The 18,681-nt window shown below is 38.6% G+C and overlaps 1 protein-coding gene across 1 annotated transcript in view; it reads left to right on the top strand.

Moving 5' to 3' along the window:
- Positions 1-18,681, top strand: part of COG5 (component of oligomeric golgi complex 5) — a 183,659-nt gene that overhangs the window by 99,639 nt on the left and 65,339 nt on the right. The window contains exons 8-10 of the mRNA XM_037387915.1: positions 17,426-17,591; positions 18,352-18,464; positions 18,559-18,636. Coding sequence (XP_037243812.1) covers positions 17,426-17,591; positions 18,352-18,464; positions 18,559-18,636 — 357 coding nt within the window. The remainder of the gene's footprint in view (positions 1-17,425; positions 17,592-18,351; positions 18,465-18,558; positions 18,637-18,681) is intronic.

The following is an 18,681-nucleotide window of genomic DNA, read 5'->3' as shown; positions in this document are numbered from 1 at the left end:
ACCATATTGCTGATGTGAAGGGATCTGTAGCCTTAACACCAAATTAACGTTGAATAATGTAGCATGTTTGTGCCTTCCTGCTCCAACTTCGAGATGTAATCGTATGACTTCCACCGTTGCTCCTTCAGCTTAAGGTTGTCTCCACCCTTATTAATGAAAACATATGTGGCTGTAAAACACTTCGGTTTAATGGCTATTATGTAGAGTGTGTGTTAAGTAGAGCAGGGAAGAATTTGTGCTCTGGGAAATAGAGAATGGCGTTTGAGAAAAGGGCACTCCATTGATGAGTGCTGTAATGATCCAAGCTTGAATAATTTATTTTCCCAAGTAAAAGTATATGTTTTGATAATGCTGGTCCTTCAGAAACATATGTAAATCTGTATGTTTAAACCAGCAGTTGGTATTTACTAAAGCTTTTAAATTAGAGCATGAGGTTGAAATACCGTGCATATGTTTGTGGTCTGCTGGGACTGTGTGTGTCTAAGGATTGCTCTGCACACGTTGTTAGGAATAATCAAAGAGAAACTCCGTTGGCCTTTTGAGGGGTAATGATCTTCTAAGATACTAGAAATAATTTGAAGGGATCCAGTCAGGAATTTCTCTCAAAATATTTGTGCTGTACTCACCACACCCACTCACTTGCTTAATATAAGATTCTTTTGAAAAGCTTGCATGCAGATACAGAGATAACAGTGTCATGTAAAGAAATGGTAGACTATAGCTCACATCTCAGGAACTGAAATATAGGGATAGATAATTTTTGTGTAAGGTGGTTAACACATAACCTAATAGGCTTTCAATTTCTATATTAGAGATTGTTTCTTGAAAATATGAGTAATACTGGGGATCAGTGAATATGTATGCCGTAGTTCTGTATGTTGGGTGGAGCTGCAGAACTTTAGCAGTAAGGCATGATGTGAATTATACATAAAAATGCCTGTGCGCTGCAGAACTTAACACTTGCAGTAACACAGTATTGTACTGTATTAATAAGCTGAAGGGGACAGTAGGCAATTTCCTTCAGCTGTCACTTCCCAGAGTCTCTCTCCCTTCTATCTGCTGTACCTTGTCTTCAGTGGTGATAGTGTCTTTACGTTGAAACTGGAATTACATGGTTTTGACCATGATTTGTTTAGCATGTGACAGCATAATCAAAAATGTCTATGACATACTAGTGATCCACTTGAGCACAGATGAAGGACAGTATTACATACTGAAGATCTGTTTCTGGGAATTTCTGTAGACTTCTGTTAAAAAAAAAAAAAGTGGATTTCAGTCATCAGACATTTTGGCAACAGTCCATGATTTAAATGACATTTTGATTTCTATTCAGGATGTCTGACTGATCAGAAAACTGACTACTTTTTTACATTTAGCTTGGTAGTTAGAGGTACTGGATTATATATGTATCATGTAAAAGATAAAGTATTAATTTCATTTTCTCAAAAAGTGACTATCTAACATCAAATGAAGTGTTATTAACTCATCCAGTGTCTAAAAAAGACCTTGTGTATAGTGGTATTTATCTTTTAATATTTTTACTTTTTGTCAGTCCATGTGGCTTTATTTACTGGTATATAACTAGAAGAATACAATTTTTAGGTGACATACTCAGCTGTCATGTATTGTTTAGTTCTTGTGAGAGCTGTTACAAATGTATGCATGTGTTTTAATGATCAGTTCATTCAGGGATAGTACTAAGTTGCAACATTTAATCAGATTAGTTCTTTGTAATCATGATAAATCAATTAACTTCGCTTTTGATCATGTACGTTGCCCAAGCCTCAAGCAGAATGAAAGCAACTACCAAGACTGAGAAAATTCTGTATATCTCCCAAAAATTCCCTGTGCCAAGTTTCACGTTTACTGCACCTTGTTTCCAGGTGTGCATAGCAATAATGCTGTTGCTATTCTGTGGTATTCTGTATTTTCTGTTTTGAACTGAGGGATTGGTGTTTTCAGTAAAAGTTTACCTGAGTTTGATTCTTCCCTCTACATTAGATACCTCTGTAATCTGCATTACTGGAATTCCTTGCTGTCATCCCTACAGCACCTTTGTGACAGAGGTAAAGTACCAACATCTGTTTGCAAGTAAAGAACATTGCCCCGGAGAGAGAGATGTTAGGTACCAGATTTATAATGCCCCTAGCCCTCGCCACACACCATTAAGGGTTGTGGCGGTAGGGGAGTGTGATGTGGGGCTACAGGAGTGGAGTTTGTGATGCCGTTTTACATAGCTAGGTTCTGCACTCAGTGAATGAAGCACGTAAGAATGAGGTTTGCAGCAGAGAATGTCAGTATGTAAAAACTGAACTTCAGCATGCATGTTTGCAGCTCTTCTAGGGGTGGTTTTGCTGGCATTCACCAGCAGCTGCCTTTCCCCAGCACAAGTATCTGCGGATTCCTCCTGAGCATGGGTGACTGCTTGTTTAACTACACAAGGGATGAAAAAACTGAAGGTTCTGGTGAAGAAGTGTTAAAGCATTTGGGGAAGCTGGAACAAAGGCCGGGGCACCCTAAGCCTGAAGGGCTTTGCCCTGTGTCTCATTTGGGAGGGAGTGACCTGCCCTGGAGCACCAGGCAGGGCTGGGTGCTCGCACACTGCTGTGGCTGCCAAAGGCCTTGACGCCATGCCGCTAGATGATCTTTTACAGGCTTACAGTTTGCTCGTGCACATCTAGTTCGTGCTTAGAAGTTGGATCTGCATAATAAAGATGGTACAGACCCAAGGGGTGCAATATTCATGGGCCAAAGGGAAGAGTATCTGTAGTGCAGCGTGGGCAGTCATTTGGGAGGTTTGGAGTTTGGCTTATTTTGTGTATTTAGGCCTCAGTGACTTGCTGAAAATTGTGTCATAAGCTGCTGAGTCTGAACTCTAGTCCATTAATGGATTATTTTTTTTTCCTCCTTATAACTTCAAAGCAGACTTAAGCCATTGAACAAACTGCTGTTTCACAGACTGTTCATTAACGGCACTGCTATTACTTCTTTACCCAAGAATTCACATAGTTGAAACTGATTTTAAAAATAAGCTTGCCCATACTCTGGTGTCTTAAACCTGCAGCGGGGAAGGGGCAGCAAGCAACATCCTTCACTGTTGCTTGCTTTCTGCTGCTGCTTTGGCTGTAAAGTTGAGGCAATTTAGTTAGGCTTTTTTCCCCCTCTTTCTTTTTCTTTTCTCTCCCCTTTTTTTTGCTACTCAAAGTTATTTTTTAAAATAGAAATAGAGAAGGCAGAAGCAGTGATTGCTGTAGGGAAGTACTATGGAAACCTGTCACGACAACAGTTTCAAATGAAAGCGGATCTTCAGCTGTTTAAAAAGTCATAGTATTTGTCAGATTTTACTGTCCCCTCTAGAGGCAGAGTTGGAGAGGAAGGAAGTGTATAGAGAGGTGTGGAGGAGAAAATACATATTCTTGCCTTTCACTGGGGGAAAATGCATTTCTGGGCTCAGCCTTGCAATTTTATATCCTGCAATGGACTTACTATCTGGGGCCTAAAATTGCCCCGTTATTTAACATGTTATAATGTTGTTGCTGGCAATATTGTCCTTTATGGTTGCTTAGGCACATTTGCTATAAAGTCTAGCTTATGTTTCCAACTGTTGGTTTTTTTCCTTTAAAGAAAACATGGGCAGACACTTCCCTTCTTGAAAGGAAATATTCATAAAACAAAAAAAATGTTACATACAGAAATAACTAAATAAGTATACTTTCAGCATACATTTCAGTTATGGATGATTGTCCGTGTTTTCCAGACATAAAATACAAAGCATGATGTGAATGTATTGGATCCCAAGTCACTTGATATTTGTTCTCTGTGCCCTTGCACATCCATCCAATGCATTTTGTTGTTATTAGTAAAGCATGCAGAAGATGAAAAATGATGTGAATATGGTACTACTAGTAATGTTATGATTAATAGATTTGCTTCTGTCTCCTGTTACATGCGTGGTACCTCTTAAAATTTGCTAGCTGTTTCAGCACTATGCTGATGCGTAATAGTGTAGATACATCTCTCTATATATGAACGTGAATGTTTTTGAATTAAAAGAAACGTTTGGAATGCCAGTGATTAATCACTAAAATACAGTGTCTAATGGCACTACCTGGGGATATTCCAAAAATGTGCAGTGAATTCAAATACCAAACTATTTCATGTCACTGCAGTCACTGAAGTTCCTGGGCATATTTTGTAATGTTTGTTGCTCATGTTCATTGCCACTAGAAGTACTGGAAAGCAGTATCTAGTAAATACAGAATATGTAAAGGATATTTAAAAAAAAACAAACCACAAAACCCCAGCATTTCTTAAAGGATTATTAGGAAAAAAAGACTAAAAAGTCTTGTTGGTGGAGAAGTCCTAAACTAGTAGATTAATCTTTCATGCTGTGTAAGTGTAGGAAATTAGAAGCTTTCCTTTAAAATTTACAGAGGTTTTATTTTCACATTTTGACTTAAATTTTTTTACTGCTGACTTATAAAGCCTTGAAATTAACAGACATGGTGATAGTCTTTTCTGTCCTGTGAGATCCTGAGTTTTCAGATTTCGATGAGTCTGTGTGCATTTATTAAAATATGTATGCTGAATTAGAAACAGATTATGGGATTGTGAAGGCTTTGTCTGCTTTCCGATGTGATACAGAAAGCTTTGTATCACTTTGCCATTGTGCATTTGCCCTATATAGAGGTAATTTAGGAAGCTTAATGCAACTGATGTCCAACTGTGACACAGTATTTTTATAAAAGTAAAATTCTTCACTGCTCCTAGCCTGTGTAAATGGTTAATTAAAGTGGAATGACAGATTATGTGTCTGGGTTTTCTCTTTAATTTTTTTTTCCTGTAGGTGTTTGTGACTCATAAATGCAGAATTAGACTGAAAATCTGTGACTGGATAATGGAGTATTTGCAAGTACTTTACTGCACTTTTCAGTGCAGCACAACAAATAGCCTGCACTTTCCGGTGTTTATTTGTAAGGATTTATTATTCTGTGGCCCTGCTAATCCCATCATTTCTGTTCCTGTTTTTATGATAGTGCAAGAAAGTGGTTTATAAATAGTTTCTATAAATGGATATTCCTGAAAATACATCTGATCTGAACAATATTTTTATATAACTGTCTTTTATGGTAAAGTAATAAGTGAAAATTGAGAAGTCATTAATGTTTTATATCCCTTCACTCTGCTATGAATCATCACTTAGCTATTTGCCAAAATCTTTGTGTTCTGTTTAGTGACAATTTTATATGAGAATCAGCTGGATAATTTCTAAATTCATTGCTGGTCCTTTTCTTTGAAGATTCATCTTGATTAATTTGGCTAGTTGCCAACAAAATGTTAAAAATTAATCTTCCCTTGTACATGATATTTTAAATACATATTAACTTAAGAGTTCAATAATGCTTTTCAAAGAATACAGATAGCTTTATTGGTCCAAAAATTGTAGCAATTAAATAGATTCTAAGGAATTAGCAGCTATGCATTGTGTGTGTTACGGGGGGGAAAAAAAAGTCAGAACACCTTAGAAAGCTATCAGAAACCACCTTGTGTGTTAGATCTTCCAATTGAGACTAGTTATTTTGAAATACGAAACATTTAGTTTTGTTTCTTACCAATTAGTAAATGTCATTTGTGATCATGAAAAAAATATTCCTCATAGAGTATCCGTCATGAAAACACAGGAATGTTTCATAACATTGAGTTCAGCTTTCTTTGCAGACAGAAAAGATGTTACATTAGAGGCTGTTGCGTGGTCTGCTTCTGTGTTCTGGTTGTCCATCTGTTTAGGTGGTTTCTCTGGACTGAAAACATGTCAACCATTATGGCTTGGACAGCTCTGACCACCTTGCAAAACTGAAACTACACTAAGACTAGGTAATACCTGTAAGGGCTAGAAGGTATCTGATTCTAATGCTTTTAAGATAATTAATGCAACTAAGAGAATTGATTCATCCATTTATATTCAGAGAGTTATGGGCCACCGCTATTCAACAACTCAACTGTGAAAGGCTTTGTAAATAAAATATGCTGTAGAGGAGACAGTGGAGGAGACTGAGGACAGTTATGTGTCAATGTGGAAACTAGTTTAGGAGTTCAAGGTAGCTGCAAAGAGAAAGACATGGATGGAAGGAGCTGTTATGAGAACAAGACTACAGAAGGGCTGGAGGATGGAATAGGAGATCAGAGAATCCCAGAATGGTCAGGGTTGGAAGGGACCTCTGGACATCATCTAGCCCAACCCCCTGCTAAAGCAGGTTCACCTAGAGCAGGTTGCACAGGATCACATCCCATAAACTTTCTTCTCCTGATTGAGTTTTGCTAGAAGCTCCTTGCGCATCCATGCAAGCCTCCCGCCCCCTATCCTCAATTTCTTACTCATGGGGATGCACCTCTTGAGCTTGGAGAAGGCGATGCTTGAATATTAGCCCACTCTCTCTTGGATCCCCCTACGTAAGTCCCTAACCCATGGGATTCCTCCAAATAGGTCCTTGAGGAGGCCAAAGTTAGCTCTCCTGAAGTCCAGGGCTGCAATCCTACATGTTGCCCTGCTTCCTCCACGCAGGATCCTGAACTCCACCATCTCGTGGTCACGCAGCCGAGGCTGCCCCCAGCCTTCACATCCCCAGCCAGCCCTTCTTCGTTTGTGAGTCCAAGGGCCAGCAGCAGACCTCGCTTCGTTGGCTCCTCCGTCACCTGCGTCAAAAAGTTGTCATCAGCGCTGTGCAGGAACCTCCTGGGCTGCATGAGCCTGGCTGTGTTGTCTTCCCAGGAGGTGTCAGGGTGGTTGAAGTCCCCCATGAGAACCAGGGCCTGTGACCGTGAGCCTTGCGACTGGTTGACTTCCTCTTCCAGATCAGGTGGCCTGTAGCGAACACCCACAGCAGTGCCCCCATCTTGGCCTGCCCCTTAATCTTTACCTATAAGCTCTTGGCTCACTCTGCATCCACCTGCCCCTCGGGAGAGCTCGATTCACTCCTGTTAATCCTGCACATAAAGAGCACCTCCACCACCTCTCATTGATGGCCTGTCTTTCCTAAAATGTATGTAGCCATCCATGACAGCATTCCAGTCACATGAGCTATCCCATCATGTTTCCGTAACTGCAGTGAGATCATGGCCCTGTGACCGCACGAGGATCTCTCATTCTTCCCGTTTATTCCCTGTGCTGTGTGCGTTCGTGTACAGGCATTTTGGAGAGGTACCTGAGCACGCAGGTTTCCCAGGAGGGGTGCAAGAGGATCCACCATAGCCACGCACACCCTTGAGGTGGCTGACCTTGTACTCATCTTGGGGGGCAGCTAAGGAACATATATTGTTGCTCTGGTTGGCCTATCTTATTCCCCAAAGATGGATAAGGTCGAGCTGTTAAATAAAGAAGTGATTTTTGCTTTGCTACAGATCAAGAAAGGCAGGCTAAGATTAGATCTTTTTGAAAATAGTTGAGGTAAGATTGGAATGAGAACCATAGAGGTTTTTCTTTATCAGGCATTGCAGTGCTTTAATTACATGGCTCTAGTCTTTATAGAATGAGCTTAATCAAAACTGAAATAAGGTAGTCTTCTTCCAAAGTCCTTGTGCATTTGCGTGTTTTATACCAAATTGATTAAAATTATTTCTGATTTGGTTTAAATAGTCAAAAGTAAACAGTGTGTATGAAATTCTCCTAGGATTCCAGGGATGCAACAGAGCAGAGACTGACCCGGCTTTGGCTGGGTCTCTGTATAATCCATCCGAGTCTTTTTAATTCGTACTTTCATGTATCTGTCTCCCTTCAAAACTAAGGCTACACTGAGGTTCTTTCTCTCCAGATAAGATAGTATGTTATTGTTAAATGCCTCTCCCAGACTGTAATTCTATTTGTGGTTTGTACTGTTGACTGTTGATTGTTAACAGGTTCTGAAATAATGCAATTAGGTGATCCAAGAAAAACATATAAAGCATTAATAAGCCAGATCTGCATAGAGCAGAGTGAAAAATATGATTGACTAGCCATGTTACTCATCTAAATAAGATAATATAATTTATTTCGCCTTTTTCTCAGGTTAAAAATCTGTTCTTCGTCTTAATCTTCTTTGAGAAATGGGTGTTCCATTGTGTTCTTGATCAGCTACTCTGTGCCATGTGAAGTTCTGCATTATCGTACATTTGGAGGTGTTCTTATGTTAACAAAGGATTTAAAGCTTTGGATTTGCTTGAAGTGGAGTACAGAACTGAACGTTCTGTTGCATTAGAAAGGAGAAAACTTGCGTCAAAATGCTGCAGTTCCTAGGTGATGAATAATTTCCTCTGCATGCAACAAGTTACCCACTTAACTGCTGATTCTTTTCTATTATCTCCTTTCTTTCCTTTTGCAGACAGCACCCCCAACAGTTCCTATTTGTGTGAAGGTTTCAAAATGCATTACTGGGAGGTAACTGAAGTGAGGGTTTGGGACTGACTTTTTTCAGTAGCAGAACTGGATCCCATATGCGTGTGCTAGCTGCAGGCAACGCTAGGCATAGTATTTCTTTATCTTTAGATGACTTAATTTTTTTTTCATAGTTTTACTATTATATAGGTTTGCTGATTTATTTTTAAAGAGGCTGCCCATGTATTTTTAAAAAGACTAGAAATATAAAATGTGTTTCTTTAAATGTGGCATCTGTAACAGAAATAGGTCAGTCTTGTCATGCTGCTCCCAGTGGACAAATTTACAAGAGGGCTTGGAAGACTGATATTACTGTCGGCAGGCAGGTAACACTGCCAGCACTGGAGAAGTGTGACTAGGTGTGCGTACAGATGCTTGTTGTCTTTCTAGCAGGCCTCAGTTGAAACTGCGTGAAAATGACTGCACATTGGTACATTTTCCTGGAACAGTAAGTGGAACTAGGAAGGGAAGATGGAGCAGGAGAAGGATGTCTTGTGGCTCATTTGAACTAGCCAGTCTCTGCACTGCCAGGCCCTGAGCTGCCTGGTCTGGTAGACCCTCCTTTTAACAGGGAGGTGGATTAGGTGATCTCCAGTGGTCCCTGCCAACCTCAGCTGTTCTGTGATTCTTCATCAATTTTTCTGCAGACCTGGTTTCCTGTAGCTGTGTGATAGAAGGAATTTGAACTTAGTATTAAGAATATAAAAAATGTTTTGAACTGTGATCCAGCAGTGAATCTGACATTGATGGAAGACTGTAGTTCAATATGAAAATAATAACAGAAAAGTATTTAAAGTAACTTTTTAAATGTCGTTCCTTTTAAGTATTTGAGGGCACTTCAGGGCTGTTGACAATATGGGCACAGGTTCCAGAAATGAGATACTGTCACTTGCAGAGGTAATTATTATCTTGTTGCAAAGACTAGCGAGAGAACAAGAAAATCCAGATGGCTTTTTGTAGCTACTTAAATCATTCAGAGCATACCATTTAAAGGATATTTTGTCTAAAATTGGATTATTTTTTTTTTGTAAACAGAGAAAAAATGTTGCAACCCTCCAGTAGCTAATTCCTAATGTTAAGACTGAGTTAAAAGTAGAATCTGACATTCCTGTTCTGTAATGGCTTTGTTCAACCAGTTAGCAGAGTGAGCACATACATAACGATATTGTGAGGTGGGAGAAAACATCTGGTTGCAAGCTGCTGTCCAAAGATCAGAATTAGTAATGAGATTTTGTGTCCTGCTACTACTGCACTTCAGTAACGGGACTTGAGTCAGCAGGTACAAGTTTAGGTTGCCTGTGGACAAGAGAGGTGCTACAGCCTTGCCCTCTGACCTGCATCAGAAAGTGATAGCTGTGCTTTTAGCAGAGAAGCCACAACTTCAGATTAACTGGCAAACTGGTTCATTATTGATGAGATCTTTAGAGGTTAAGTTGTGTAAGAGGTGAAAGAAGCACTTTAAGAAGCTTGATTTGGCTCAGATGCCCCCATTTCCTTGTTGCCTTTTAGTTATCATTGTTGTGTATGATTTCTACTCTGAATTTGTACTCTTTCTACACTCAAATACAGTATTGTAGGATAAAATTTATAATTGTCGTGGTCTAGTTGATCTAGCTGATCTGTCCTCAGAGGTGCCAGATACTTTCTTTGAAATTGCTGTCACGTTGATAGCCTAAGGCTTGGTAGACTTTGGAATATTGCATGATGTTTCATGAGATAATTCTTTACAACAGTTCCTGATGCCTTTCTGTTCCATTAGCTCTTAGCCATCTGTTGCTTTGATTACACTATTATAGAGAATAAGTATTTTGGCAAGCAGTTCAGCTGTGTTGAAAAATCTTGTTCCTTTGCTTTCTAGTATTTTATTGCTGCTGGTTTGTTTTTTTGGTTTGGTTTGGTTTGTTTTTTTTCCTCTCTCAACCTTTGTAGTGCAATGTTTCTTGTTATTTACTTCCTGTTATTCTAAGAAACAAAATTTTGACCTAGTTTGAGGACATCATGAGGTTTATGGCTGTGCTTTCTGGCTGTCTTCCTTTCCTGTGAAAGTCCTTCTACCAAAAGAAGTTGTGTATTCCAAACATGGGCTGACAGAAGGTAGGTATTACAGCCTAACCATATTTAAATATTTAGCTTTGGGATTCTTGCCTCTTAAGGCTTAAAATGTGCTTTTCTAAAGTCTAGCATAAGTGTTATGTCAGTATTACCTCCTATAGAAAATTATAACATCTTAACCTCTCACTCTTCCCAACACTGCAAAGGTCAAAACAGGAAGAACTGGAAAATCATCAGAAAGAAGTCTATTCTCTGGCTTTACATTGTCAATTTGACCTTTTCATGTATTGCTCAGATTTTAAAGATGAACCGAGGAAAAGACAGATGGGGTGATAATGAACATAAGAGACGTGTTTCCCTAAGTAGGCTCATTTTTAGGAGTTGTGATATACCAATTAATTTTTTTAAGGCATGGACTTTTGGAAATGAAATAAAATACTGGGTTTAGACTGCAGCCGAATTTCATTGGCATTAAATGTCTAGTTTTAGGATTTTGTTAATTTTTCCTGCAATTAAAATAGCTTAAGTGATACTGCAAAGCAAGAGCCCCAATTCTTAGTAAATTATTAATTCTGGTCAGTAGGTCGTTTTACCTTGGCTGTGGCTGAGTTACCTGCACTGCTTACTTGCTTGAGCTCTTTAAATTGAATTGCAACTCTTCCTGTAGTTAACTTCTCACTGTTTTTCACTTTCGGTGTCTGTAAGAGATGACTAAGAACTGCATGTAATTGATAGCTGCAAGTGCTTACAAACCCTTCCTCGGTCAGTTGGTCTTCAAGTAGTAGTGCTTGTCATTAGCGGTAGTAACATTATTTGTGGGGAAGTTATTTGAAGGAGGCCATGTATTGTAATGGTAGCAAGAGGGGAGAAGGAGTAAATGAAGATCTGACTGGGGATTTTCAGCCTCACAAAGGGGTCTTTTTTTGGATTATTTAACTGAACTTGTAAAGGTGTACTGTGTTAGAAATTGCAACTGCTATCTTCTACAATCAAAATGAATTGTGTGAAGTAAACGTGGAACAGTAACTGAAACAGTTCCCCATCTAGTAAATCAGCTATCAAATGAAATTGATTAATACTAAGTGCCCGTTAAAGATACTCAGGAATATCATTCTGGAAACTGTTTTTGCATTTAATCTGGAAGGACTGCAGTAACCTTTTGTAATCCCGGTCAGAGAATATGTGTTACTTTACAAATGTGGTTATTTCAGTGTGTGTCCTGTTCTAGGGTTATTGTATTTTAATACTGGCTATTTCTTGATGGCTAGGGAAAGTTGTGATTTTGTTCAAAATATTGTTCATGGCATTTCTTGCTTGCCACATTGTTACAACAATCTGTTGAAGTGATACCTGGACTGGATTACCTGAAGTAATTATGGATCTTCCTTCAGCTAAGCAACATATCTAATTCTTTTTGTACTGTGTTATGTGTTTAGTGCTTGTGTATGGGATGTGGTAAACGTTTTACCACGTAACAGGTAAGGATATGTCAGCACACTGAAATCACAGCTGTTGCGTAATATGAATATGTTCTTATATATATATAGTGAAAGCTTTCTGTTGTCTTCCTGCCACAGCCTTTCCTGAACAGGGTCATCTGTTCTCTGCAGAATAATAAAGATTTTCAGTCAGAGTTGCTGTTCTGATTTTAGTAAGCAAAACATAAATCTTCTTGTATACATTAGTAGCTAGGGAACATCATTTCTAAGGGACGGACTAGTCCAAGTTTGACTTCTCCATATGTGGTGCTTCCAAACTGTCACGTGAAAGAAAATTTCCTCAGAGAGCTCTTCTGATTATGTGGTGCAGGCACTTGTGAAATTTAACTGCATGACAGTTAGCAATTAATTAGACTTGTAACACTACTTCTTTATGAAGGTAGTTGTAATTGTCACAGGTAGTATTGACCATAAATATTTTGGGCCATTAACACACCTTCATTTGAGAAGGAAGTTTATAGTCCACACAGGTGAGAACCCTGCAGCATGTCATATGGACAGATTTGCACAGGACAAAGAAATAATGGTATTGAGTTCCCTAAGACAGCACTGGTTGAAGAAGAAAGGTCCACATGGTGAATCCCATACCCAAAGAAGGTGGAGTGTGAGTTTGGAAGCTGTGTTTGTAGCACTTGAACCAATTAGTTTTGCCTGTCTTCCAGGTTTCTTATTTTTGGTTCAGCCTTATGCTAGGAATCTTCCTGTCCCCAAATTAGCTCCGTGTCATCACCACACTCACCTGTGAGGAGCAGGCTTTCTCATCCAAGCTGTGTTTCTAACGGTGAAAAGTGATATTGCTCTTTATTTAGACATGCTGTCAGAAAATTGTTCTGGTAACGCTAGTGCCAATCATAAAATAAAAACCTACAATGCTGGACATGATAAAATAGTTGCAGTGTTGGCAGCTGACAGAAAAAAAATGACTTGGTTCCATCCTAGGAGATATTTTCAAATTGGAAATGTGATATGTACTTATTTAAGTCTCTAATGACATTTCTGTCTAGTCTTCACCCAGTTATCTTTGTGGGAAAGGAAGTGACCAAACAGGGTTCTGCTCTGCAGAGTGACTGTAAATGTCGTGCTGGACTGGACAGCATCTTCTGGGTTATTGAGTCTAGTCGCCTACTCTTGAAAACAACCGCATGATATAATTGTGAAAAAAACATTCATGCTTAATGACTGCATGTCACTTATTTTTCTTCTTGTCTGTGATGGACTACAGAACCAAATGGGATAGGATAAAATAAATTGAAAATTATGTTAGTAAAATGAACAATTCTCAGTGATAGAGAAAATGAGCAAATGTGTTTGGTATGAAACATGTCTTCATCATTGCTGCTGAATGTATCTTTATGTTTTGCTAAAACATAAATTGAAACATACATGCCTTTTTTCAAGTGGTGGCTAATACTGCCCTTCTGACCAAACTATTTTAATATGTTGTCTGATGGATGCTGAGAAAATGCTGTGCTTTTAAATATTTGTGAGAGTTTCTTTCATGGTAGAACTTGCTTTTGAGCAAGTTGATTATTTTTTTTTTTTGTCTTCATACATTGAACTGATGATTCACTGAGTCTTCCTAAACTCTTAAATTTGTGGAATTTAGTCTCCATATATTTGTAACATACTATGCTGTGACATGCCAGACGGAGGAGCGCTTTGAATGGAGAAGGGTATTATTAGTGGACTTAACTCCATCTCTTCTTAGCTCCCTGCTTCATTATAATTTTTGCAATCTGAGGATCACTGTAGTTTATCTTTGAGTAGGTAGTGTTGTAGGCCTACAGTTTGTGGGGTCATGATTTTATTTCACTTGTGTATGGCATGCACATTAAATTATATTGTACTGCCAACATATTACTAAATGTTCTACTATTTTTCTTTGCCTCTACTCTCTTGATTGCCATAACTTAAAGTTTATGGCATATCTATAAATATTTTTAGGATGCTAATTTATTGTGTAAGAGGATATTTTCTTTTAAGATGCTACCTTGTGAGAAGCAGAAATGTGTCTTGCTGTTGTTCTAACTGCCCATACGTTTTTACATAGTAAAACCAGCCTGTTTTGGTTTGGTAAAAGCTACTACTTCTGAGCCTTCATTTACAAAATAAGATACTTAAAACAAAAACAAACAGGATCCAACGGGCAGAGATTCTAAGGAGAATGCGTACAAATTGCTAAGTGTAAGTGCCTGCAGTGGCAGACAACTTGATTATAAAATACTGCTAATAAACTCATAAATTCCATCTCGAAAAGTTTTATTATTTTCCCAGTTGTTCTTGTTGGATAGCTGTTCTGAATCTTATTCTCTGATGTGATTCCATTTTCCATTGTAAGTCACTTCTGTAGTCGGGTGGTTTTTTTACTTTGCGTGCTTTCCATTTAATAAAATTTGAGGCCATCTTTTAAATCTCAGAAATGTGTTTAGCTCTAAGCTTTCTCAAATAGAAGGAAAATGTTAGGGGCAAATTCTTATAAATAAAATCTCTTGGTAGTGACAAATTCTGTAATACTGATTCTTAAATTTTTGTCCAGTGTGTATTGATGATTAACAGTCTAATTTTGAGATGTGTATGCAAGCCTGAAAGTGCAATCATTTGTTTTCTTCCTGCTTTCCAACATTTTCTTTCCATATAATAATTTTTGTCCCAAGAGATGCTCCATTTTTTTTTAACATATTGTCTAAACCTTGGAACTAGCTGTGCATAAAAAATGCAGTTCTCTTAGGATTAGTAATAAATCAACAATGGACTTAATATAGCTTGTCTGAGGCATATAAAACACAAACTGTTTTTTGAGGATAGAAAAATACTGTATATGAAACAAAAAAAGTTATTTTATTGTACATTGTCAGAGTTTAAATATATCTGTAATTCATGTTATACAAGATAAATACATGAGCTAGAAGCTCTGTCAGTGGCCACGTCCACAATTTAAAGCAAATAAGAAATAGGCCACCTGCATAATCTTTGTTCTATTCTGATACTGACTTTGGTACTAGATTTGAAAGATAGATTTGAGTGAATAGCAGGTTTCCATAATTATGGAATGTAAAAAATGTGTTTTGGTTATTCCCTAACTATTCCTAACTTCAGAATGAATTGTTTGACAACTTTTGGCTAAAACCAGTTCTTCAGAAACATAGCTTTGTTGGAGCACATTTTTGTGGGTTTTGGGTTTTTTTTGACCAGTAGCTGCAGAGTAAGTTTACTGAACTATGATGTGGGAACTCTGAAATTCATTTGTCTGAAATTATTTGTGCCTATACAGCCTGTTTGTCAGGAAAGTATCTGACCATTGGTTATTCAAGGCTGGATAGTGCCCTGCTTACCTCTTGATACTGTTCTGGTTTTTTTGTAGCTGATGTAAGCACATTAAAGTCTGACTGAAACCAGGTTGACTGCTTACTATAGTAGTAAGGTATTGATTTTATATTACTGGACTCTCTGCCTGGTTTTATACTGGTGTGTTTTCTGTAAGAATTAGAACACTTTTAACAAGAAAAACTGATAAATTAGGTCAGTCTTCTCTATCTTCGCCTTCCTTCCTTTCAGCTTCATTCTCTTTCTTCCAGTTTCTTTTCATTCTATTCCCCATCCTCTCCCCATTTATATTTTCTCTCTCTTGTTCATTCTATCCCCAGATTCCCTCCTTGCATTATACCACTCTTAATTCTCTGACATCTCATTAATCTTCCAGTCTTTATGGCTTACTTTCCCACCTCCACAAGCACACCTACAGGATGCTTAGAAATTTTACAGCATACCCAGTTATCAAAAAACTAAACCTACAAGTCCCAGACCCGTAATACTATGCTGGGAATGCTCATTAACTCCCACACTGTTTAGAAAAAGAAACTGGTACAGTTAGTACAAGGTCTGCAAACCATAATACGTGCCTAATATTCCTTCGCTTTCCACTGAATGTGGAAACTCTTCATTCGAGTTGGGGAAGGAGATGAGAGATGCCTTTTTTGCTTCAACTATGGTTCTGGTCTTTGAAGAAATCCTGGAAAGAGTAACAGGAATGTGTAGTTACAGTGCTGTGACCTCTGCAACGTTAGGTTTGAGGAAAATGCACTGTTCATCAGTGGGTCAGAAAACCTGTGGCAGCAGGTGGAGGTACCAGCAAACGAATCCTCAGCACAGCAGCCACACAGCTTTACTGCTGCCGTGTCAGTGCAGTTCCCCACACTGGAAAGGCAGGTGATCCTACCCTCTTTCTTTGGCTCAGGAGTGTCTGGCTGATAAAAACTGTGAGCTGGGGAAGATGAAGCAGAGTGGCATTGGTCTTGCAGCAGACCATTTCAGTGTTAGCGGCTACTACAGCTGCAGCCACCAGCAGGAAGAGTGCAATGGGATAAGGTCTTGCTGCCAGAGGAGAGTTGGAATGGGGTTTCTAGTGGGGTGTGCTTGTGGTCTCAGATGCTTCTGTCCAGTCTGGGTGCCAGGATTTCTTTTTGCCAGGCCATGTTCTTTACTGCTGGCAGAAGTCACTAAGAAAAATGACAAAAGACTGCATCTCTAATGTGTGTATGATCAACTGAGCACCCCCTCCACTAATTGCGCGTGATTGCTAAATAAAAAGCAGTATTCAGCGTATGGATGACAGTGCTTAGTTTCCAAAGGCAATAATTTGAGGCTTTTCTCTTGTTAAATAGCACCCGCGCCAGTGTTTAGTGTTGCTCAGTGGAATCATTGTCAGATTTAATCTTAATCAAAGGTCTCTTAAACAATGGATCTGAACAGGTTTTGGATAGTTTTCACACTCCTGTATTTTGGAAAAGCTCTAAACAATACGAGCTTTTTGTGTGCGTGTGTGTGCAGGCTTGGGAAATTATCACTGTATTGTATTGTCTTGCACTCTTAATTCTGCTGTGAGGAAGAAGTAGTTGTTCAGCATTAGAAATGTAGACTTACAGGCTTAAATTCTGCAGTAGTTGGTAGTAGTGGCTTGACCTGCTTGCCTGTGCTTGTCCTTGGTGTTTTTTGGTTGTTTAGGGTTTTTTTTAAGTCTGTATCACATTTAATTAACTGTTTGGCACTTAAATTACAGTACTGTAACAGATACTGCATGTTAAAACAGTATTACTGGCTACACCATAGCTGAATATAGCTGTACTGTAACTAACCTTGGAATTACTGGATCAGTCACTGGTAACCCACCCCAGGTAGATATTGCCAGCAGTGTTTCCAGTTCCTTTTTTTCTGTTTTTCTTATTCAGAGGATAGCACCAAAGGAAGCTAAGCAAAGCATTGCTAAGCAATCAAAGGAAATCAATCCTCTCCTTTACCCTCTGTTCTCTGTTATACAGTAAGGATGCCATTTATTTAATTTTAAATGAAATCAGTTAGCATACTGACCTTAAAGATAAACTTGCCCAGTAAAACAGTGCCTCATCATGGATAAAAAAACCGCTATAGTACAGTTAAAGATAATAGTTATTTTTTAAAATCTTTTCTTTAGAATCCTACTCAGGTGGGAACTGCTCTTCAGGTTTTCCATAACCTTGGGACTTTGAAGGATACCATTGCTAATGTGGTGGATGGATACTGCATAGTCCTGGAGGAGAACATAAAAACTGCTTTGGATATCAAAGTACTGACCCAACCATCTCAAGCTGTTACAAGAGGTATGATACTTGTTTTAGAGAGAATGATAACTGATTTTTTTACAGAAGTACAGTATGTAGTCAAATGGAAGAAACTTTCACATCCAAGCATGTTACAGGAAGATTTCCCTGCTTGCTTTAAGCAGTAGGGGATGAGAGTAGGCATGTCTCAGAAATTGTCTAATACAAAGCCAAAATTGGGTCTGTCTCTTGTTACTGGGCTCAGAGGTTTTCCTTTAGTCCACATCCCCCCTCTTTTACTGACTTGCCTAGAAAATTGGCCTCATTAGTTTACAACTTTGGAGCATTTTCTTAGCAGTTTGTCATGGAAAGATGAATCCAAATTCTGCTTTCTTTCTGGTGGTGAGAGGATCGCAGGTAGAAATTCCTTGCAGGCAACAGAAGTCTGAAACTACATGGTGATGCTTTTGTCAGATGGAAATAATTTCAAAGCAGTATATTTGATATGTAGGAATGTTCCCACATGTTAGCTCAGATACCAAAGAATACTGAGGAATTGGGCACGCAGGCAAATTGGAACTTTGGCAAGATGAACACTTAAAAAAATTTTTTAAAAAGTTTTGCAACAAGTTAAGGATCCAAAACCATAATCACTAGCATAATAAAGAAAGAGAGCCCCTCTGAAGGAAAGTGTGATGGTTTAGAAGCTGCACACACTTCAGCTGGAATATCACTTTTTTTTTAGCAGTTAGCCTATGAATTTAAGTCCTGAGCTGGTAATACCTGATTTTTTCACAGCCACTGTCTTTGCCCCATTCAGGTGGCCCTGGTAGAGCTGCTATGCCAACACCTGGGAACACAGCAGCTTTTCGAGCCGCCCTCTGGACAAACATGGAGAAACTCATGGATCAGATCTGTGCTGCTTGCGGACAGGTATTCAGCAGCTAATTCCTGTCTGTCTAGTAATACAGTTTTGCATATAAGATGTTAGATGTCATTTTTCCTCTCAATAATTTCTTTCTTACAGGTGCAGCATTTGCAGAAAGTATTGATGAAGAAAAGAGATCCTGTGTCACACGTCTGCTTCATAGAGGAAATAGTTAAGGTAAAATTTAAATTTAGCTGAATATGTTTTAATAGCTCTGTTAAG

Source organism: Falco rusticolus, chromosome 5 (genome assembly GCF_015220075.1).
Source record: "Falco rusticolus isolate bFalRus1 chromosome 5, bFalRus1.pri, whole genome shotgun sequence".
Classification (NCBI taxonomy): domain Eukaryota; kingdom Metazoa; phylum Chordata; class Aves; order Falconiformes; family Falconidae; genus Falco; species Falco rusticolus.
The sequence above is the reverse complement of the archived record's forward strand: the minus strand, read 5'-3'. Positions and strand labels throughout refer to the sequence as shown.